Source organism: Bufo gargarizans, chromosome 3 (genome assembly GCF_014858855.1).
Source record: "Bufo gargarizans isolate SCDJY-AF-19 chromosome 3, ASM1485885v1, whole genome shotgun sequence".
NCBI classification, from domain to species: domain Eukaryota; kingdom Metazoa; phylum Chordata; class Amphibia; order Anura; family Bufonidae; genus Bufo; species Bufo gargarizans.
The window spans coordinates 472,611,006-472,634,607 of record NC_058082.1 but is presented as its reverse complement, the minus strand read 5'-3'; the positions used below and the strand labels follow the sequence as shown (position 1 = coordinate 472,634,607).

The following is a 23,602-nucleotide window of genomic DNA, read 5'->3' as shown; positions in this document are numbered from 1 at the left end:
CGTCTTTCTGCAGTGTGCAGACTGAACAGGAGGTCAGGGATCAAGACTGGGTGGAAGACGATGCAGGGGACGATGAGGTCCTAGACCCCACATGGAATGAAGGTCGTGCCACTGACTTTCACAGTTCGGAGGAAGAGGCAGTGGTGAGACCGAGCCAACAGCGTAGCAAAAGAGGGAGCAGTGGGCAAAAGCAGAACACCCGCCGCCAAGAGACTCCGCCTGCTACTGACCGCCGCCATCTGGGACCGAGCACCCCAAAGGCAGCTTCAAGGAGTTCCCTGGCATGGCACTTCTTCAAACAATGTGCTGACGACAAGACCCGAGTGGTTTGCACGCTGTGCCATCAGAGCCTGAAGCGAGGCATTAACGTTCTGAACCTGAGCACAACCTGCATGACCAGGCACCTGCATGCAAAGCATGAACTGCAGTGGAGTAAACACCTTAAAACCAAGGAAGTCACTCAGGCTCCCCCTGCTACCTCTTCTGCTGCTGCCGCCTCGGCCTATTCTGCTGCTGCCGCCTCGGCCTCTTCCTCCGCCTCTGGAGGAACGTTGGCACCTGCCGCCCAGCAAACAGGGGATGTACCACCAACACCACCACCACCACCTCCGTCACCAAGCGTCTCAACCATGTCACACGCCAGCGTTCAGCTCTCCATCTCACAAACATTTGATAGAAAGCGTAAATTCCCACCTAGCCACCCTCGATCCCTGGCCCTGAATGCCAGCATTTCTAAACTACTGGCCTATGAAATGCTGTCATTTAGGCTGGTGGACACAGACAGCTTCAAACAGCTCATGTCGCTTGCTGTCCCACAGTATGTTGTTCCCAGCCGGCACTACTTCTCCAAGAGAGCCGTGCCTTCCCTGCACAACCAAGTATCCGATAAAATCAAGTGTGCACTGCGCAACGCCATCTGTGGCAAGGTCCACCTAACCACAGATACGTGGACCAGTAAGCACGGCCAGGGACGCTATATCTCCCTAACTGCACACTGGGTAAATGTAGTGGCAGCTGGGCCCCAGGCGGAGAGCTGTTTGGCGCACGTCCTTCCGCCGCCAAGGATCGCAGGGCAACATTCTTTGCCTCCTGTTGCCACCTCCTCCTTCTCGGCTTCCTCCTCCTCTTCTTCCACCTGCTCATCCAGTCAGCCACACACCTTCACCACCAACTTCAGCACAGCCCGGGGTAAACGTCAGCAGGCCATTCTGAAACTCATATGTTTGGGGGACAGGCCCCACACCGCACAGGAGTTGTGGCGGGGTATAGAACAACAGACCGACGAGTGGTTGCTGCCGGTGAGCCTCAAGCCCGGCCTGGTGGTGTGTGATAATGGGCGAAATCTCGTTGCAGCTCTGGGACTAGCCAATTTGACGCACATCCCTTGCTTGGCGCATGTGCTGAATTTGGTGGTGCAGAAGTTCATTCACAACTACCCCGACATGTCAGAGCTGCTGCATAAAGTGCGGGCCGTCTGTTCGCGCTTCCGGCGTTCACATCCTGCTGCTGCTCGCCTGTCTGCGCTACAGCGTAACTTCGGCCTTCCCGCTCACCGCCTCATATGCGACGTGCCCACCAGGTGGAACTCCACCTTGCACATGCTGGACAGACTGTGCGAGCAGCAGCAGGCCATAGTGGAGTTTCAGCTGCAGCACGCACGGGTCAGTCGCACTACAGAACAGCACCACTTCACCACCAATGACTGGGCCTCCATGCGAGACCTGTGTGCCCTGTTGCGCTGTTTCGAGTACTCCACCAACATGGCCAGTGGCGATGACACCGTTATCAGCGTTACAATACCACTTCTATGTCTCCTTGAGAAAACACTTAGGGCGATGATGGAAGAGGAGGTGGCCCAGGAGGAGGAGGAGGAGGAGGAAGAGGGGTCATTTTTAGCACTTTCAGGCCAGTCTCTTCGAAGTGACTCAGAGGGAGGTTTTTGGCAACAGCAGAGGCCAGGTACAAATGTGGCCAGCCAGGGCCCACTACTGGAGGACGAGGAGGACGAGGATGAGGAGGAGGTGGAGGAGGATGAGGATGAAGCATGGTCACAGCGGGGTGGCACCCAACGCAGCTCGGGTCCATCACTGGTGCGTGGCTGGGGGGAAAGGCAGGACGATGACGATACGCCTCCCACAGAGGACAGCTTGTCCTTACCCCTGGGCAGCCTGGCACACATGAGCGACTACATGCTGCAGTGCCTGCGCAACGACAGCAGAGTTGCCCACATTTTAACCTGTGCGGACTACTGGGTTGCCACCCTGCTGGATCCACGCTACAAAGACAATGTGCCCACCTTACTTCCTGCACTGGAGCGTGATAGGAAGATGCGCGAGTACAAGCGCACGTTGGTAGAAGCGCTACTGAGAGCATTCCCAAATGTCACAGGGGAACAAGTGGAAGCCCAAGGCCAAGGCAGAGGAGGAGCAAGAGGTCGCCAAGGCAGCTGTGTCACGGCCAGCTCCTCTGAGGGCAGGGTTAGCATGGCAGAGATGTGGAAAACTTTTGTCAACACGCCACAGCTAACTGCACCACCACCTGATACGCAACGTGTTAGCAGGAGGCAACATTTCACTAACATGGTGGAACAGTACGTGTGCACACCCCTCCACGTACTGACTGATGGTTCGGCCCCATTCAACTTCTGGGTCTCTAAATTGTCCACGTGGCCAGAGCTAGCCTTTTATGCCTTGGAGGTGCTGGCCTGCCCGGCAGCCAGCGTTTTGTCTGAACGTGTATTCAGCACGGCAGGGGGCGTCATTACAGACAAACGCAGCCGCCTGTCTACAGCCAATGTGGACAAGCTGACGTTCATAAAAATGAACCAGGCATGGATCCCACAGGACCTGTCCGTCCCTTGTCCAGATTAGACATTAACTACCTCCCCATAACCATATATTATTGGACTCCAGGGCACTTCCTCATTCAATCCTATTTTTATTTTCATTTTACCATTATATTGCGAGGCTACCCAAAGTTGAATGAACCTCTCCTCTGCCTGTGTGCTAGGCCTAAATATATGCCAATGGACTGTTGCAGTGGTGGGTGACGTGAAGCCTCATTCTCTGCTATGACATGCAGACTAATTCTCTGCTGACATGAAGACAGATTCTCTGTTACGGGACCTCCCTCCTCTGCCTGGGTGCTGGGCCTAAATATATGCCAATGGACTGTTGCAGTGGTGGGTGACGTGAAGCCTGATTCTCTGCTATGACATGCAGACTAATTCTCTGCTGACATGAAGACAGATTCTCTGTTACGGGACCTCTCTCCTCTGCCTGTGTGTGTGCTGGGCCTAAATATATGCCAATGGACTGTTGCAGTGGTGGCTGACGTGAAGCCTCATTCTCTGCTATGACATGCAGACTAATTCTCTGCTGACATGAAGCCAGATTGTCTGTTACGGGACCTCTCTCCTCTGCCTGTGTGTGTGCTGGGCCTAAATATATGCCAATGGACTGTTGCAGTGGTGGCTGACGTGAAGCCTCATTCTCTGCTATGACATGCAGACTAATTCTCTGCTGACATGAAGACAGATTCTCTGTTACGGGACCTCTCTCCTCTGCCTGTGTGTGTGCTGGGCCTAAATATATGCCAATGGACTGTTGCAGTGGTGGCTGACGTGAAGCCTCATTCTCTGCTATGACATGCAGACTAATTCTCTGCTGACATGAAGCCAGATTGTCTGTTACGGGACCTCTCTCCTCTGCCTGTGTGTGTGCTGGGCCTAAATATATGCCAATGGACTGTTGCAGTGGTGGCTGACGTGAAGCCTCATTCTCTGCTATGACATGCAGACTAATTCTCTGCTGACATGAAGACAGATTCTCTGTTACGGGACCTCCCTCCTCTGCCTGGGTGCTGGGCCTAAATATATGCCAATGGACTGTTGCAGTGGTGGCTGACGTGAAGCCTCATTCTCTGCTATGACATGCAGACTAGTTCTCTGCTGACATGAAGACAGATTCTCTGTTACGGGACCTCCCTCCTCTGCCTGGGTGCTGGGCCTAAATATATGCCAATGGACTGTTGCAGTGGTGGGTGACGTGAAGCCTCATTCTCTGCTATGACATGCAGACTGATTCTCTGCTGACATGAAGCCAGATTGTCTGTTACGGGACCTCCCTCCTCTGCCTGGGTGCTGGGCCTAAATATATGCCAATGGACTGTTGCAGTGGTGGCTGACGTGAAGCCTCATTCTCTGCTATGACATGCAGACTGATTCTCTGCTGACATGAAGCCAGATTGTCTGTTACGGGACCTCTCTCCTCTGCCTGTGTGCTAGGCCTAAATATATGCCAATGGACTGTTGCAGTGGTGGCTGACGTGAAGCCTCATTCTCTGCTATGACATGCAGACTGATTCTCTGCTGACATGAAGCCAGATCGTCTGTTACGGGACCTCTCTGCTCTGCCTGTGTGCTAGGCCTAAATATATGCCAATGGACTGTTGCAGTGGTGGGTGACGTGAAGCCTCATTCTCTGCTATGACATGCAGACTGATTCTCTGCTGTCATGAAGCTAGATTGTCTGTTACGGGACCTCTCTGCTCTGCCTGTGTGCTAGGCCTAAATATATGCCAATGGACTGTTGCAGTGGTGGGTGACGTGAAGCCTCATTCTCTGCTATGACATGCAGACTGATTCTCTGCTGACATGAAGCCAGATTGTCTGTTACGGGACCTCTCTCCTCTGCCTGTGTGCTAGGCCTAAATATATGCCAATGGACTGTTGCAGTGGTGGCTGACGTGAAGCCTCATTCTCTGCTATGACATGCAGACTAATTCTCTGCTGACATGAAGCCAGATTGTCTGTTACGGGACCTCTCTCCTCTGCCTGGGTGCTGGGCCTAAATTTATGACAATGGACTGTTGCAGTGGTGGCTGACGTGAAGCCTGATTCTCTGCTATGACATGCAGACTGATTCTCTGCTGACATGAAGCCAGATCCTCTGTTACGGGACCTCTCTCCTCTGCCTGTGTGTGTGCTGGGCCTAAATATATGCCAATGGACTGTTGCAGTGGTGGCTGACGTGAAGCCTCATTCTCTGCTATGACATGCAGACTGATTCTCTGCTGACATGAAGCCAGATTCTCTGTTACGGGACCTCTCTCCTCTGCCTGTGTGTGTGCTGGGCCTAAATATATGCCAATGGACTGTTGCAGTGGTGGCTGACGTGAAGCCTCATTCTCTGCTATGACATGCAGACTAATTCTCTGCTGACATGAAGACAGATTCTCTGTTACGGGACCTCCCTCCTCTGCCTGGGTGCTGGGCCTAAATATATGCCAATGGACTGTTGCAGTGGTGGCTGACGTGAAGCCTCATTCTCTGCTATGACATGCAGACTAATTCTCTGCTGACATGAAGACAGATTCTCTGTTACGGGACCTCTCTCCTCTGCCTGGGTGCCGGGGCCTAAATATCTGAGAATGGACTGTTCCAGTGGTGGGTGACGGGAAGCCAGATTCTCTGCTATGGAACCTCTCTCCAATTGATTTTGGTTAATTTTTATTTATTTAATTTTTATTTTAATTCATTTCCCTATCCACATTTGTTTGCAGGGGATTTACCTACATGTTGCTGCCTTTTGCAGCCCTCTAGCTCTTTCCTGGGCTGTTTTACAGCCTTTTTAGTGCCGAAAAGTTCGGGTCCCCATTGACTTCAATGGGGTTCGGGTTCGGGACGAAGTTCGGATCGGGTTCGGATCCCGAACCCGAACATTTCCGGGATGTTCGGCCGAACTTCTCGAACCCGAACATCCAGGTGTTCGCTCAACTCTACTTGAAAGCTTTGATCACAAGACATAGTAGCTAGGGCCTGGCTTCTATCGGTGATGGATGCTGCATGAATTAACTTGATTTAGTAGTTTTCACATATAACAAAGGTTAGGTATTGTAGCTTCTTATGGAGCAGAGGACTCTTTGGCAAACCCAAATATATTAGAAGGTAACCTTGGAGAAACCTCTGTGAAGATGGATTACTGATGTTCCTCAGCCGTCTCCATAGTAAGGGCTGTGAGCCTAAGTGAATGATGCCTCTTCTGTTACATTAGGCAGCGGGTTAACTGGCTATTATCATTGACTCGGATCATTTTCTAGAAGCAGCAGCTTTAGAAAAAAACATCATTATTATGGTAATGGAATGAGCAATGCTATCGTGAATCCAGGAGTGGAAAACAGTTGCACGCCATGTCATTTAGACATAAATGATGGGATTTGTGTGATATATTTCTCATTGCCATATGTTCACGGCTTCTGTAGTTCATTTCTGGTGGAAATTGCCAATAGTGGGAAATCATTGTACGTATCCTATATCTCAACCTTTTGTCATTCCTATCCCAGCTGGCAAGACGTATTGATTTTATGCTATTTATACCATTGTACTGACCTTTAGAAAAGTCAGATTTCTTCTTTTTTATGGTTTCACAGTATATATTGTTTTGTAGAAGAAAACTGTATGTTACAGGCCACCGGCTGCTTGATGGCATCAGAAGATACAGGGATGACATTTCACAGTTTTTCTCTCCTGCCCTTTCATACTTCATCGGCTTTTATTGGCAACCCAATTACCAGTAACTTTATAAAGAGAGACGCAAGGGAACAGAAATGTGTCCTCTTCTTCAAATAGGAACCACCGAAGAAAGGGTTAATCCAGTCAAAATTGTTTTCTGCCACATTTGTTAAGCAATCTGTGATTGTGGACTACCACTGATATCTAACACAAGCGGAGATTTCCCAAGTGTTTTCTAATGATGACCTGTTTTTTGGACAGGTTATCAGTATCTTATCGGTGAAGGTCCAACACCCAGGACACCCCCCCCCCCCCCCCCCAATTAGCTGTTTGAGAAAGCACCGGCATCCACAGTAGCGCGGCGGCCTTCTGTGTGCTCACCAAGCAAAGCACTGTACATTGTATAGCGGCTGTGCTTGGTATCGCAGTTCATCCCCATTCACTTCAATGGTGCTGAGCTGCGCCTAGGCCACGTGACCAAGCTGGAGAAGGCTACTGCCAGTGCTGCTGCCTTCTCAAACAGCTGATCGGCGAGGGTTTCAGTTGCCAGACCACCACAGATCAGATACTGATGACAAATCCAGAGGATAGGTCATCAGTAAAAAAAAAAAACACTTGGAAAACCCGTTTAATATCTGCTACTAGAAGCCTAAATTTCGGTTTTGGCCAGACATTTAGCTCTACTTGGCTCCGAAGCCATGTTGTCATGGGAAATACAGGTCCTTCTAAAAAAATTAGCATATTGTGATAAAGTTCATTATTTTCTGTAATGTACTGATAAACATTAGACTTTCATATATTTTAGATTCATTACACACCAACTGAAGTAGTTCAAGCCTTTTATTGTTTTAATATTGATGATTTTGGCATACAGCTCATAAAAACCCAAATTTCCTATCTAAAAAAATTAGCATATTTCATCCGACCAATAAAAGAAAAGTGTTTTTAATACAAAAAAAGTCAACCTTCAAATAATTATGTTCAGTTATGCACTCAATACTTGGTCGGGAATCCTTTTGCAGAAATGACTGCTTCAATGCGGAGTGGCATGGAGGCAATCAGCCTGTGGCACTGCTGAGGTGTTATGGAGGCCCAGGATGCTTCGATAGCGGCCTTAAGCTCATCCAGAGTGTTGGGTCTTACGTCTCTCAACTTTCTCTTCCCAATATTCCACAGATTCTCTATGGGGTTCAGGTCAGGAGAGTTGGCAGGCCAATTGAGCACAGTAATACCATGGTCAGTAAACCATTTACCAGTGGTTTTGGCACTGTGAGCAGGTGCCAGGTCGTGCTGAAAAATGAAATCTTCATCTCCATAAAGCTTTTCAGCAGATGGAAGCATGAAGTGCTCCCAAATCTCTTGATAGCTAGCTGCATTGACCCTGCCCTTGATAAAACACAGTGGACCAACACCAGCAGCTGACATGGCACCCCAGACCATCACTGACTCTGGGTACTTGACACTGGACTTCAGGCATTTTGGCATTTCCCTCTCCCCAGTCTTCCTCCAGACTCTGGCACCTTGATTTCCGAATGACATGCAAAATTTGCTTTCATCCGAAAAAAGTACTTTGGACCACTGAGCAACAGTCCAGTGCTGCTTCTCTGTAGCCCAGGTCAGGCGCTTCTGCCGCTGTTTCTGGTTCAAAAGTGGCTTGACCTGGGGAATGCGGCACCTGTAGCCCATTTCCTGCACACGCCTGTACACGGTGGCTCTGGATGTTTCTACTCCAGACTCAGTCCACTGCTTCCGCAGGTCCCCCAAGGTCTGGAATCGGTCCTTCTCCACAATCTTCCTCAGGGTCCGGTCACCTCTTCTCGTTGTGCAGCGTTTTCTGCCACACTTTTTCCTTCCCACAGACTTCCCACTGAGGTGCCTTGATACAGCACTCTGGGAACAGCCTATTCGTTCAGAAATTTCTTTCTGTGTCTTACCCTCTTGCTTGAGGGTGTCAATGATGGCCTTCTGGACAGCAGTCAGGTCGGCAGTCTTACCCATGATTGCGGTTTTGAGTAATGAACCAGGCTGGGAGTTTTTAAAAGCCTCAGGAATCTTTTGCAGGTGTTTAGAGTTAATTAGTTGATTCAGATGATTAGGTTAATAGCTCGTTTAGAGAACATTTTCATGATATGCTAATTTTTTTTTATAGGAATTTGGGGTTTTCATGAGCTGTATGCCAAAATCATCAATATTAAAACAATAAAAGGCTTGAACTACTTCAGTTGTGTGTAATGAATCTAAAATATATATGAAAGTCTAATGTTTATCAGTACATTACAGAAAATAATGAACTTTATCACAATATGCTAATTTTTTTAGAAGGACCTGTACTTCCGTTATCACTTAGAATCACAGAAATGGCAAAAAATAAATAAATAATGACCAGCACTAGTGACCATGAATATTGTACCGATTATATGCATAGATGGAGTGGTCACCTATGCAGGAAGTCATTAAAGGGGTTATTAGAGTATAAATTTTTCCCTGTGCTTCCCCTGCCAGGCCCTGCAATTTACTAATGTATTTGAGCTACTTTTTCTGTCTCACTCCAGAGATGGGGACAGTCATCTGACTGCGCTCTCTGTACTTCCTTTGACATCATGACCAGTCCTCCCATGATCCTCTGTCAGAATCTCCGTCTGATTGGTCGTGTTGTCAGACCCATGTGATCTTGGATTGGGTTGGTCGATGCTCTCAATCCACAATCGGGGAAGGCAGATTCCACTGCTTGTCAAATCGATGGGAGGAAACATTAGGAGGAGGCAGCAACGGGATGATGGAGGGTGTAGTGGGCAGAGTTGTAAGTCCTGGAAAGGGTGTAGTAGGCATTTTTCATTTGTGGCTGATCTTGCAGCGCACAGCACTATGGGAAGTGTTGTGGTTGCTGCTTATCTACGCCCACAACCTGGAAGTTTGTGCTGTAAACAATTAATCTCATCTGTTTCCAGGATGCTGCTGTCTTCCTCCTGCCCTCCTTAGATTCTTTCTCCCCTCTCCACACACATCTGCTGTGTCCAACATCCTCCCCCTCCCTGCTGCTATCTCAAATACTTAGGGCAGTTTCAGACGAGCATGTCCACTGCGAAAAACATGCTCGGTGTGGGAGGGTAATTTCCCGAACTGGACACGTTTCCTGTGACACAACTGCACAGCATTATAATTATTTCTAATGCTTTGTGTCTGTGCCCGATCTCTACTATAATGATTTGTACTCAGATAATGCTATCAGTACAGATCATTACAGCCGATGTCAAGCAGAAACACACAGCAGTATGAATCATGATGCCGAGCAGTCCTGTCACAGGAGGAGAGATCACTATGAGAAATCACACTTCCACACGCAGTGAACACGCTCTTGTGAAATTGGCATTACAGACATGTCAGATTCAGCAACACCAGCAGCTAGGTGAAGGACACAATCTGCAGAAACTAAATGGTAGTGAAGACCATTTAGAAAGTTGATATTTTTGTATTTCAGAAGCAAGTGAGCAATAAAATAATTCAGTGCAAACTGGGTTACAGATGTATACTCATTGACCAAAAAAAAAATAACGCACCAAGAATTTGTTGGGATTGAATGAAACTTTCTAAGCGTGAATGTAAAGATGATATATGTAAGTAATGACAATATTAGAGCGAGAGGACAAGTTTATTGGTGGAAACTGTGCAATTGAAAGGAGGCTCTCGGACCCTTTTGGGCCACCTCTAGCCTGGACACAAGATGAGATACTGTTGGGAATGGAGGCATACAGGTTCTGTATGGTATCCTGCCGCACATTTCCCCACATATGTTACAGCTGGGCCTGTAGATCCTGCACACTCATAGATTGCTAAAGCTGGCATCCCAGCCGGTCCCATAAATGCTCAATTGGCGATAAATATGGTGACCGGATAGGTTAAGGAAGCGTTGCAATCTGGCAGAGACATTCCTGGGAATCCCTTGCTCTTTGTGGATGAGCATTATCCTGCTAAAAAATTGGTTGTTGGAAGTCATGAGAGGCAACACATGGGGCCACAGGATGTCCTGCACATATCACTGAGCTGGTAGTGTCCCTCCTATCACTACAAGGGGTGACCGAATGTTGTATGTGATGGCTGCCCAGTTGGAGCAGTGTGTCGCTCCACAGCAAAGGCAGTATTAAAGCACTCACCACCAGAGACAGGGGTGTAATGAAGGTGCCATCTGTGTCTGGATGGTGGACAGCAAAACTGTGGGAGCTGCTCCTGCTTGTCAGCTGATCAAATGATCCTCTCAACTGGTGGCCTGTCTGGGACGACTGGAGCCTGTTCACTGTGTCTATGTGCTCTCACTTAACCACTGCTCCAAACACCTAATAGCTAGATCAGAACAGCCTAGATACCAGGCAATTCGTTGAAATGACCAGCCTGCTTTTCTCAGTCTCAAAGACTGTTAGCTAGTCAAAATATCTTCCTGTGTGTTGTAGAGGCATGTCTAGCAGTCATTTGTCTCTCTCACCAGAAGGTACACTACCCAAAAGTAGCCTCTGAGCGCCTTTTTTATAGGACAGTGGGGAAAGCACTTTTACACCCTTTTGTGGCAAGATCCAGTGTCTAACCACACCACATCTGTAATCATTTACATATTTGCCTGAGCTATAACTGCTTGACAAGTTTTGCAGCAGTCTGAAGTTTTTACTTTATTGCCCTTGTCAGTTTGTCATTTCACACAACTGTAGTTTCAATTTTAAATTTCATTTTCGTAACAGTTCAACAGTCAATTTAGTGCGGCTACATCTGCAAATAAAGCTTCTATAAAAATAAAAAAAGGCACCTTCATATATCGTTGTAATGATAGAAAAGTACACCATGTTTTCTGTATTGCATTTGCACAGTAGCATGGACACTCAGTTTACTTTTATCCTATATATACCTTACGTACATCGTAACATAGTACATAAGGCCGAAAAAAGATATTTGTCTATCCAGTTCGGCCTGTCATCCAGCATTACATTTGTAATCCTTATGCTAGGGATATATAATTTGCAGTTATAATGTGTTTAGGAAAGGGAGTGTTCATGAAATCCAGGATATGTGCAGACGTTGCGGTGTCTGAACGTGTGGCCAAAGCCCAGCAACAGTTTGGTCACCAAAGACCACACAGTTTTGCAAGTAAAACTGAGGTATTACCTTTGGGATCATGAGGCCATTGGTCACCACATGTTCGGCCAAACACGTCTGCCCATATCCTAACACCTCTTGTTAATCAATCCTATTAACATCAATCAATCAAATGAACTTAACCCTTTCTCCTCAATCATGCTGGCTCATCCAGTAGCCACTAATGATTCATAGTGTCCCGGTGATTTTCTTTCGGCAAGTCTTTAGCTGTGTATCATTCGCCCCTGAGTGATGTTGAATTTGAACTTGCATTTCTTTTGTAGCCCCGACATGAGTACTTTAATGTGCCAGTGTATTAAATGACCGCACTCCTCATGCATGCAGAGTATCAGACGACTTTGAATGGGATTCATCTTGTCCTTGAAATGGTGAAAACATCCGTCTAGCTGAGAGCAGTATTTCTTATTTTTATATGTTCTTTGTTTCTTTGTGCATTCGTTTCATCTGTAATTGAATGAACCCGTGAGTTGTATTTTCTGCTATTGTGTTACCCGTTGCTTAACTTCATATCGGTATATTTCATTGATTTAACAAAAAGTTAATTTATAATATAGTTCATTTAGTTATTTTTGTCTTTACTGTCATGCATTTTTTTTTATATATATATATATATGTATACCTGTGTGTGTGTGTATATATATGTATTTGTGTTTTTGTGTGTGTGTATGTCTGCTAAAGGAATCCCCACCGTCACATTTACGAAATCCCGAAATTTGGCACACGGGTACATTAGGTGTCCGGGAAGGTTTTAGACCAGGTCTCAGCTCTCTAGGATATACTGTTCCTGAGATATTCCCAAAAAATGCACATATTGCACATCCCATGACCTACATTAGCCAATAGAAACCTGCAGGTCTTTCTCTTCATTACCCAACTCCCATACACATGGTCACATGTCCCTTATCAGCCAATAGTAGCTCGCAGGCCCTTAGTCTCCACATAAACACAGTTTTACACCAGGTTTCCATAACAACTCAGCCATTTTTCTTCACTGCTGTAGGTCAGCTTTAAAGGGGCAGGGCGCTGTGGGTGACACTGTTAAAGGGGTTGCCCGAGTTATGAAAAAAAATAACATAGCACTGAAATTCTGATATATAACTGAGCTAATCAAGTTTTATGCAAAGAAAAAAATATATATTTCATCATTTCCCTGGTTCTCTTCTGGCCGTTTGTTTACATGCAATAAAAACAATCTCTGCCCCTCCCCCTGCTCTGCTAAGGGAGTGAATACAAGAGATGCCCTGAGTGACATGTCTGCCTGCCGGGAGACTCTGCAGCATGTTGTATGTGTAGGACTACAAGTCCAAGCTGTATAATGACACTGCTAAGGGAGTGGATACAAGAGCTGCCCTGAGTGCTGGGAGAATCAACAGCAACTTGTAAGTGTAGAACTACATGTCCCACTTATATAATGACACTGCTAATACACACAGGATCTTCCCCCTACCTTCTTGTGCAATGCTCTCTCTAGTCTGTCAGCTCCAGTGACCAGCATTGTCTCCCTACTGCCTGCAGAGCTACCCAGTGTGTGCAGCTGAAGGGGTTAAGAATCCTAGCAGAGAGTAGACGGCAGTAATGGGGGGCGTGTCCAGCACAGTGACATCTCGTTTACAGGCTTGTAAACAACCTTTATCAGAGCAGGGAGAGAGAAGCTGACATCACAGGTCATGTGACCCTCAGTGAAATCTGAGAAACCAGCCACTGGAGATAAAGTGAGTTAATTGGAAAGCTGTTACATTTGCCTAGTTAGGAACATAGAAAGAACAAAAAAATTACTTGCATAACCCCTTTAAGTGGCAGAGTGCTGTAGAGGTCACAGTTCAGGGGGCAGGTACGGTGGCCATTCAGGCCACCCTCAAAAGACATATGTTAAAACCCCACCCAATAAGCCACGCCTCCTATCCAGTTAGGCCACGCCCCTCCCACTCCGCAGCCGACGGGGATTGAAAAAAATGAAGATAAAACTAAACTTCTGTCAGCTGCAGGGGTGGGAGGGATGGCGACTTTCTCCCTGCAGCTCACACTCAGACAGCACAATGCTGTTGTCTGAGAGTGAGCTGTTCAAAAGGACATCCCTGCGTCCGTCCAGACCCTGTGCCGGACGGAGGCCAGGGAGTCTGAAAGCCGGACTGTCCGGCCTAAAACCGGACCTCTGGCTACCATAGGGGCAGGCTGCTGTGAATGTCACAGCTTAAGGGGACGGTCCGCTATGGAGGTCAGTGTTAACGGGTAGATTGCTGTAGAGGCCACTGCTAAGGGGGCGGGGTGTTGTGGAAATCACTGTTAAGGAGATGGGGTACTGTGGAGGTCACTAATAAAGGGGTGGCCGCTGTGGAGGTCTCTGTTAAAGGGGCGGGCACTGTGGAACGGTGGAGGTCATAGTTAAGGGGACGTTCAGCTATGGAGGTCAGTGTTAAGGGGCGGGGTGCTGTAGAGCTCACTGTTAATGGGGTGGGGTGTTGTGGAAGTCACATTTTAAGGGAATGAAGCTCTGTTGAGGTCACTGTTAAAGGGGCGGGGTACAGTGGTGGACACTGTTATGGAAGCGGAGTACTGTGGCAGTCACTGTTAATGGGGCAGTCGCTGTGGAGGTCTCTGTTAACCACTTCACCTCCGCCCATAGGATATAAACGTCCTATGGGTGGATGTTTAACTCTGAATGGACATTCTTGAACGTCTATTCAGAGATTGCAGCTTTACGCTAATCGTTGTCAGTGACAGCAGGGCAACGCAGAGAGAAGGCAGGGACAGTTCCCAGGTGTCCCTGCCTTCTAGATAGCTGCATACACAATCAGCCCTGCACTGAGGCTGTACAGCACAGTACAGCCTCTCTGGGGGGTGTATTTCCCCTGTAACTGGGGCTACTATGTCAGCCCCAGTTACAGGAGAAATTAATAGTGAAATTATTATTTTATTTTTTTAGTCAAATGTCCCCCAGAGGTCTTGTATGACCTTATGGGGGACACAAAGTGTAAAAAAAAGGAAAAAAAAGAAAGTGTTTTATAAAAAAATAAAAATAATATTTCACATGTAAAAAAAAAAAAGAAAAATTCCCCAATTAAGTAATTTAAAAAATTATTAAAAATAGGAAAAAATTAATAAATAGACATATTTGGTATTACCGCGTCTGTGACGGCCGGCTCTATAAATATATCACATGATCCACCCTGTACGATAAACAGCATAAAAAATTAAAACTGTGTCAAAAAAGCCATTTTTGTCACCTTACATCTCAAAAAGAGCAACACGAAGTGATCAAAAAGGCGTATGTCCCACAAAATGGTACCAATAAAGCAGTCACCTCATCCCGCAAAAAATTAGCTCCTACATAAGAAAATCACTCAAAAAAAAAAAAAAAATATAGCTCTCAGAACATGGAGACATTAAAAAATGTTTTGTTTAAAAAATGCTATTATTGTGTTAAAGTGAAATAAATAAAAAAAAGTTTACATATTGGGTATCGCCGCGTCCGTAACAACCATCTCTATAAAAATATCACATGACCTAACGCCGTAAAAAAAATAATATAGAAACAGTGCCACAAAAAAGCCATTTTTTGTCACCTTACATCACAAAAAGTGTAATAACAAGCAATCAAAAAGTCATATGCACCCCAAAATAGTGCCAATCAAACAGTCATCTCATCCTGCAAAAAATGAGACTCTTCCTAAGACAATCGCCCAAAAAATAAATAAAAAACGATGACTCAGAATATGGAGACACTAAAAAACGATTTTGATTTTTTATTATTATGTAAAACTTAAATAAATAAAACAAAGAAGACATATTAGGTATTGCCACGTCTGTAACGACTGGCTCTATAAAAATATCACATGACCTAACCCCTCAGATGAACACCGTCAAAAAAATAAAATAAAAACTGTGCTAAAAAAACAACAACTTTTTTGTCACCTTACATCACTAAAAGTGCAACACAAAGCGATCAAAAAGGCACATGCCCCCCAAAATAGTACCAATCTAAAAGTCACCTCATCCTTCAAAAAATGAGCCCCCTACCTAAGACAATCGCCCAAAAAAAAACAAACAAAAAAAAACTATGGCTCTCAGAATATGGAGACACTAAAATATTTTTGTTTTTTGTTAAAAAAAAAGGCTGTTATTGTATAAAAAATTAAATAAAAACGTATACATATTAGTTATGACCTAACCTCTCAGGTGAACACCGTAAAAAAAAATATATATAAAAAGTGTCAAAAAAGCCATTTTTCACAGAAGAAAATCACCCAAAAAACTTTAAAAAAAACTATGGCTTTCTATTTTTGTTTCTAAAATATTTTTGTTTCTAAAATACTTCATTATGTAAAACTGAAACAAGCAACACAAAAAAGTTGTCATATTTGGAATTGTCGTATCTGTAACAACCTGCTCTATAAAAATAGCACATCATCTAACCTGTCAGATGAACATTGTAAATAACAAAAAATAACTGTGCCAAAACAGCTATTTTTTGTTACCTTGCCTCAGAAAAAGTGTAATATACAGCAACCAAAAATCATATGTACCCTAAAATAGTACCAACAAAACTGCCACCTTATCCGATAGTTTCCAAAATGTTGTCACTTTTTTGGAGTTTCTACTTTAGGGGTGCCACCGTCTTGAAATGTGACATGGTGTCAAAAAACCAGCAAAATCTGCCTTCCAAAAACATGGCGCTCCTTCCCTTCTGTACCCGTACAGCAGTTTACAACCACATATGGGGTGTTTATGTAAACTACAGAATCAGGGAAATAAATATGGAGTTTTGTTTGGCTGTTAACCCTTGCTTTGTTACTGGAAAAAAATGGATTAAAATGGAAAAATTGCCTAAAAAATTCTGAAATTTTATTTCCATATTCCATTAACTCTTGTGGAACACGTAAAGGGTTACCAAAGTTTTGTAACATCAGTTTTGAACCTTGAGGGTTGTAGTTTCTAACATGGGGTCATTTTTGGGTGGTTTCTGTTATGTAGGCCTCACAAAGTGACTTCAGACCTGAACTGGTCTTTAAAAAGTGGGTTTTGGAAAATTTCTGGAAAATTTCAAGATTTGCTTCTAAACGTATAAGCCTTTTAACGTCCCCAAAAAATAAAACACAAATGATCCAAACATGAAGTAGACATATAGGATATGTAAAGTAATAATATTTTTGGAGGTATTACTATCCATTATAAAAGTTGAGAAATTGAAATTTGCAAAATTTTCCAAATTTTTGGTAAATTTTGTATTTTTTATAATTAAAAATGATTTTTTTTTTTACTCAATTTCACCACTGTCATGAAGTACAATATGTGACGAGAAAACAATCTCAGAATAGCCTCAATAAGTAAAAGCGTTTTGAAGTTATCACCACATAAAGTGACACGTTAGATTTTCAAAAAATTGCTCTGTCAGGTAAGGGGAAATGGCCCGGATGTGAAGTGGTTAAGGGGGCCGAGAATAGTGGAGATCAGTTAAGGGTACTGTAACCTATTGTCAGTGTTAAGGGGCGGGTGCTGTAGAGGTCACTGTTAAGGGGGCGGACCCCTGTGGAGGTCACTGTCAAGGGGGTGGGGTGCTGTCAAACTCACTGTTAAAGGGTGAGGATACTGTAAAGGTCAAAGTTAAGGGGGTGGGCTGCTGTGGAGGTCCCATTTTAAGAAGATGGGGCATTGTGGGGGGTGGGTCACTGCTAAGGGGTGGGGTGCTGTGGATGTCACTGTTATAGTGGATACTGTTGTTATCTTTTAACGACACACACAAACATTAAATAAAATTGATTAAATATACATATATATATATATATATATATATATATATATACACGCACACTACTCACAAAAAGTTAGGGATATTTGGCTTTCGGGTGAAATTTATGGAAAATGTAAAAAGTTCACTCTACAGTGATATTCTATTATGAAAGTAGTGCATTTAAGTTGAAGCAGCAATAGTGATTTCCTCATCTCAAACTATTGAAACAAGAGCCAACACCAGTGCTGGGTATACCCCCACAAAAATGTCAATGTCTCAATAACTTGTCATGTGGTCCTGAGCATCAATTACAGCTTGACAATGGCGTCTCCTGCTGTTCACAAGTCGACGTATTGTCTGCTGAGGCATGGCATCCCAATCTTCTTGAAGGGCAGCCCTCAGGTCATTGAGGTTCTGGGGTACAGAGTTATGAGCCTCTACATAGCGAGTCAGCTGATCCCATAGGTTTTCAATGAGATCCAGGTCTGGAAAAAGTGCAGGCCACTCCAGTCTCCAGCAGCCATTCCCTAATGATGCAACCTCGCTTAAAAGTGACTGGAGTTGTGTGGCTTTCATCACCTGGTTCCGCAGGGCATTGTTGACAATGAAGCGGTCATCAGTTTGGGTTATGGCTAAAAGACGTCCACTTCTATGCCTTCCAGTTTCTCTGTATCTCTGTTGCAACCTGCTGATGACACTCAGTGACACTTTAACCACCCCAGGACTGCCTAACGCAGGATTGCGTCCTGGCGGCGGCCCTGTTATTCCTCCTGGACGCGCCGATGCGTCATCTCGCGAGAGGCGAGATTTCCTGGGAACGCGCACACACAGGAGCGCTCGTTCACAGGAACCGGAGGTAAACTAGTGGATCTACAGGCTGTAGATGCGATTTTTTTTAACCCCAAAAAGGTATATTATATACTGTTTTGATAACAGCGTCTAATATACCTGCTACCTGGTCCTCTGGTGGTCCCTTTTGCTTGGACCGACCACCAGAGGACACAGGCAGCTCTGTAAGTAGCACCAAACACCACTCCACTACACTACACCCCCCCGTCACTTATTAACCCCTGATCACCCCATATAGACTCCCTGATCATCCCCCTGTCATTGATCACCCCCCTGTAAGGCTCCATTCAGACGTCCGTATGTGTTTTGCAAATCCGCAAAACACGTACATCGGCAATGTGCTTTCCGCATTTTGCGGATCCGCACATTGCCAGAACTATATAGAAAATGCCTTTTCTTGTCCGCAATTGCGCACACTTGCGTTCAGTCCGCCCTACCGCAGTGACAGAATATTTTTTTTTTGATCACTGCAAAAACACCGTAAAATCGCTGCGGCTCTATAAAAAGATCACTTTTGAGGAGTATGGCGAGTTCATAGAAGATTCTCATATCTTTTGAGGGGTATGGCGAGATCTCATATTCCACTAACTTCTGACAAAAAATAAAATCTTACATGAACTCACCATACCCCTCACGGAATCCAAATGCGTAACATTTTTTAGACATTTATATTCCAGACTTCTTCTCATGCTTTAGGGCCCCTAAAATGCCAGGGCAGTATAAATACCCCACAAGTGACCCCATTTCGGAAAGAAGACACCCCAAGGTATTCGCTGAGGGGCATATTGAGTCCATGAAAGATTTAACTTTTTGTCACAAGTTAGCGGAAAGGGAGACTTTGTGAGAAAAAACAAAAAAATATCAATTTCCGCTAACTTGTGCCAAAAAAAAAAAAAAAATTCTATGAACTCGGCCATGCCCCTCACGGAATACCTTGGGGTGTCTTCTTTCCAAAATGGGGTCACTTGTGGGGTATTTATACTGTCCTGGCATTTTAGGGGCCCTAAAGCGTGAGAATAAGTCTGGAATCCAAATGTCTAAAAATGCCCTCCTAAAAGGAATTTGGGCCCCTTTGCGCACCTAGGCTGCAAAAAAGTGTCACACATGTGGTTTCGCCGAACTCAGGAGAAGTTGGGCAATGTGTTTTGGGGTGTATTTTTACATATACCCATGCTGGGTGAGAGAAATATCTCTGTAAAATGACAACTTTGTATAAAAAAATGGGAAAAGTTGACTTTTAGAGAGATATTTCTCTCACCCAGCATGGGTATATGTAAAAATACACCCCAAAACACATTGCCCTACTTCTTCTGAGTACGGCGATACCACATGTGTGACACTTTTTTGCAGCCAAGGGGCCCAAATTCTAAAGAGCACCTTTAGGATTTCACAGGGCATTTTTTACGCATTTGGATTCCAAACTACTTCTCACGCTTTAGGTCCCCTAAAATGCCAGGACAGTATAAATACCCCACAAGTGACCCCATTTTGGAAAGAATACACCCCAAGGTATTTTGTGATGGGCATAGTGAGTTCATGGAAGTTTTTATTTTTTGTCACAAGTTAGTGGAATATGAGACTTTGTAAGAAAAAAAGAAAAAAAATCATAATTTTCCGCTAACTTGTGACAAAAAAAAACTTCTATGAACTCACTATGCCCATCAGCGAATACCTTAGGGTGTCTACTTTCCGAAATGGGGTCATTTGTGGGGTGTTTCTACTGTCTGGGCATTGTAGAACCTCAGGAAACATGACAGGTGCTCAGAAAGTCAGAGCTGCTTCAAAATACCGAAATTCACATTTTTGTACCATAGTTTGTAAATGCTATAACTTTTGCTCAAACCAATAAATATACACCTATTGCATTTTTTTTTATCAAAGACATGTAGAACAATAAATTTAGAGAAAAGTTTATATAGAAATGCAGTTTTATTTGAAAAATGTTACAACTGAAAGTGAAAAATGTCATTTTTTTGCAAAAATTTCGGTAAATTTCGATTAATAACAAAAAAAGTTTAAATGTCAGCAGCAGAAAAGGAGGTAAAATTCATTTGGGTGGTAAGTTGTATGACCGAGCAATAAACCGTGAAAGTAGTGTAGTGCAGAATTGTAAAAAGTGGTATGGTCATTAAGGGGGTTTAAGCTAGGGGGGCTGAAGTGGTTAAAGGGAACCTATTACCTGGATTTTCTGTATAGAGCTGAGGACATGGGCTGCTAGATGGCCGCTAGCACATCCGCAATACCCAGTCCCCATAGCTCTGTGTGCTTTTATTGTGTAAATAAACTGATCGGATACATATGCTAATTAACCTGAGATGAGTCCTGTAAGTGAGATGAGTCAGGGACAGGACTCATCTCAGGTTAATTTGCATATGTATCAAATCGTTTTTTTTACACAATAAAAGCACACAGAGCTATGGGGACTGGGTATTGCGGATGTGCTAGCGGCCATCTAGCAACCCATGTCCTCAGCTCTATACACAAAATCCCGATGACAGGTTCCCTTTAAGCTCAGTGGCCACTTCCATCTGAGAACATTCTGCTTGAAGCCTCGCAATTGCGAAGTCCTGTTGATCAATTGTTAGGTGTCCTTATGGTCTCATGATGTCAAAATGTGAACAGCATAATGAGGAGGACTGTTAAATACCAATTCTAACTGAACCAGGAAATTTATTGGGCTATTCAAACACTTGTATTGAATTTTGCCATTAAGCTCCTTGTTGGAGAACATAAAGTTGTGCAAAAAGTACTGAAACATTGAACAGTTGGACATGTGCATTCAAAAGTTTAGAGAATGCCACATTAAGTCCACCTGTAAAGGTTATACACACTGATTTGCGTTGTGGGGACTCTAAATAAAACAATCTACATTATGATTATGAAAGGCACTTCATCATGGATATATTCACCCTTAGAAGCCATGTTTCTAGTTGAGAATATTTGCCATATTTATCAGAGAGGGAATAAAACGTGTCAGAAAATCTGAAAAAAAGGTACAGTACAGTCTCATAGACTTACCTGGCAGTACCACATTCTGACTTCATGTAACTTAGTCATAATGTGGGTGTTTGCATGAGGCCTAAATGTTATTTGTTTGGATTTACTGTGACTTCAAGTGGAACTTCAAAATTCTTGTTACTGTCAGTCAGGGGTGTACGTACGATTTGGGCAACCTGTGCAGCTCCACAGTACCCCAGAAGGTAAGGAGGATCCTCTATCTCCTAAAAAGCAATAAGCAGCAATCTTTTAGATTGAATGTAAGGCTAATTTCACACGGGCGAGTTTTCTCTCCAGATGATGCATGTAGCGAATGCATACCTTCCTGACTAAATTCTGACTGGTTAATTTCTTTGTTTTTGACACATCGTCTTTGTGTTTAGGAAAAATCGCAGCATGTGTGTTTTTTCACGGAATCCGGCCACATAGATGTGAATGGAGCTTGTGTGAATAACAGAAGGCATCCCGATGTAATGCGCCTTTCACTGACATTTGCTAGGAGGTGTAGATGTGGATGTTGACAAAACTGAATCAGCGTTCATGCAAAACCAGTCTTTCCCAGAATAAATCCTGACACAATCTATATCGCTGGTGTGAAAGAGGCCTGTGTCACACATAATGGGGAGGGGACCGCACAAGAAAACACACCAGAGTCTAGGCCCTTAAAGCTAAATAAGAGGGATGGTGACCTCCTAGGAATCCCTAGACCTCTCCCTGACTCCCTGCCAGTATAAGTAGACCCTGAAGGTGGAAAAACTCATAAACTGGAACCGAGGCCCTGGAAGCCCTAGAAATGGTGACAGGGAATGAAACTACTGGTTCTTTCCCAGGTAAAGGACCCAGCGTCTTCCTGAGGCCGAGAAACACAACACACAAGTGGTCACAACAAAATGCACAACAAAAGCACTTATCTTTAAAGAGGAAATGGAGAAGCCGGTGATCCACAGGAACAGCACACCAGCTCAACAAACACCAAGCAGGAAATATCAACCGCATGGTAAGCAGTGTGAGAGTAAACTAAATAGAGCCTCAGTGATGACCACAGGCAACACCTGACAAGGGGTGTGGTGATCACTGAACAACAAACTGCAAAGTGAGAACATATAGTTAGAAACAGATAGTTTCACGTGCTGCCAATCTCCCTAATCTTCTCACCTCTGTCATGGGAGGGGCCGGGACAGTACCCCTGACCTTCGGATACCCAGGGCCGACTTTATCAGGATGCGCCCTGTGAAAGGCCTTCATAAGGCGACTGGCATTAACGTCGGTCGCAGAAACCCACATTCTTTCCTCTAGACCGTAACCTTTCCAGTGTACAAGGTACTGAAGAGATCTACGAAGAATTTGTGAGTTCACTATCCTGGCAATCTGAAATTCAAGATTACCGTCCACCAAGACAGGAGTAGGAGGTAAGGAGGACTGTTCAGCCGGTTCGACATATCTTTTCAGCAATGACTTGTGAAAGACATTATGAATTTTTAAAGCCTGCGAAAGGTCAAGACGAAAGGCAACGGGATTAATAATGAGAGATCATATATGGCCCAATAAACCTTGGGCCCAACTTCAACTTGATGTTTCTTGTGGACAGCCACACAGAATCACCCACTCTCAGGTCCGGACCACTCATACGTCTCTTGTCAGCCATACGTTTATACTTTTTGCCCATCTTTTTTAAATTGTTTAGAATTTTTCGCCAGATTACAACGAAGAGGAAAATCTTTCCTCTTCCGGTATACCAGAAGTCTCAATACCCAAAAATGTGCCAAACTGCAGATGGAACCCATATGCCCCCAAAAAATGGTGACTTATCAGTGGACTCCTGTCTACGGTTATTTATGGCAAACTCGGCCAACGACAAAAATGAAGACCACTCCTGATTCTCCAAGACAAAACATCTCCAATAAGTCTCCAGATTCTGGTTAGTGCATTCAGTCTGTCCGTTCGACTGAGGATGAAAGGCCGAAGAGAAGGACAATTGGACCCCCAGACGAGTACAGAACGCCTTCCAGAATCTAGAAACAAACTGAGTCCCCTTATCAGACACCACATCAGAGGGGATACCGTGTAGCTTCACGATGTTATCCACAAACACTTGTGCGAGAGTTTTAGCATTAGGTAGACCTGATAACTCTATAAAGTGTGACATCTTGCTGAAGCGATCAACAACCACCAGAATCACAGTTTTCCCTGAGGAACTAGGAAAATCTGGGATAAAGTCCATGGACAAATGAGTCCACGGTCGAGACGGGATAGACAAAGGAAGCAGAGATCCTGAAGGCCGAGTATGTGTCACCTTGGCACACTCACAAGTCTCACAAGCTGACACATTACCCTCAACATATTTACGCAACCCTGGCCACCAGAATCTCCGGGAAATT

At 44.6% G+C, this 23,602-nt stretch overlaps 1 protein-coding gene across 6 annotated transcripts in view; it reads left to right on the top strand.

Annotated features, from left to right (window-relative positions):
* The window catches only part of AP1S2 (adaptor related protein complex 1 subunit sigma 2), a 123,246-nt gene that overhangs the window by 55,725 nt on the left and 43,919 nt on the right, over positions 1 to 23,602 (top strand). The window contains exon 5 of one of the 6 annotated variants that reach the window (XM_044283729.1): positions 11,914 to 12,217. The exons of the other annotated variants lie outside the window; for them this stretch is intronic. Coding sequence (XP_044139664.1) covers positions 11,914 to 11,949 — 36 coding nt within the window. The 3' untranslated portion in view covers positions 11,950 to 12,217. Of the gene's footprint in view, positions 1 to 11,913; positions 12,218 to 23,602 lie in introns of those variants that run through there. 6 annotated transcript variants of the gene reach the window in all.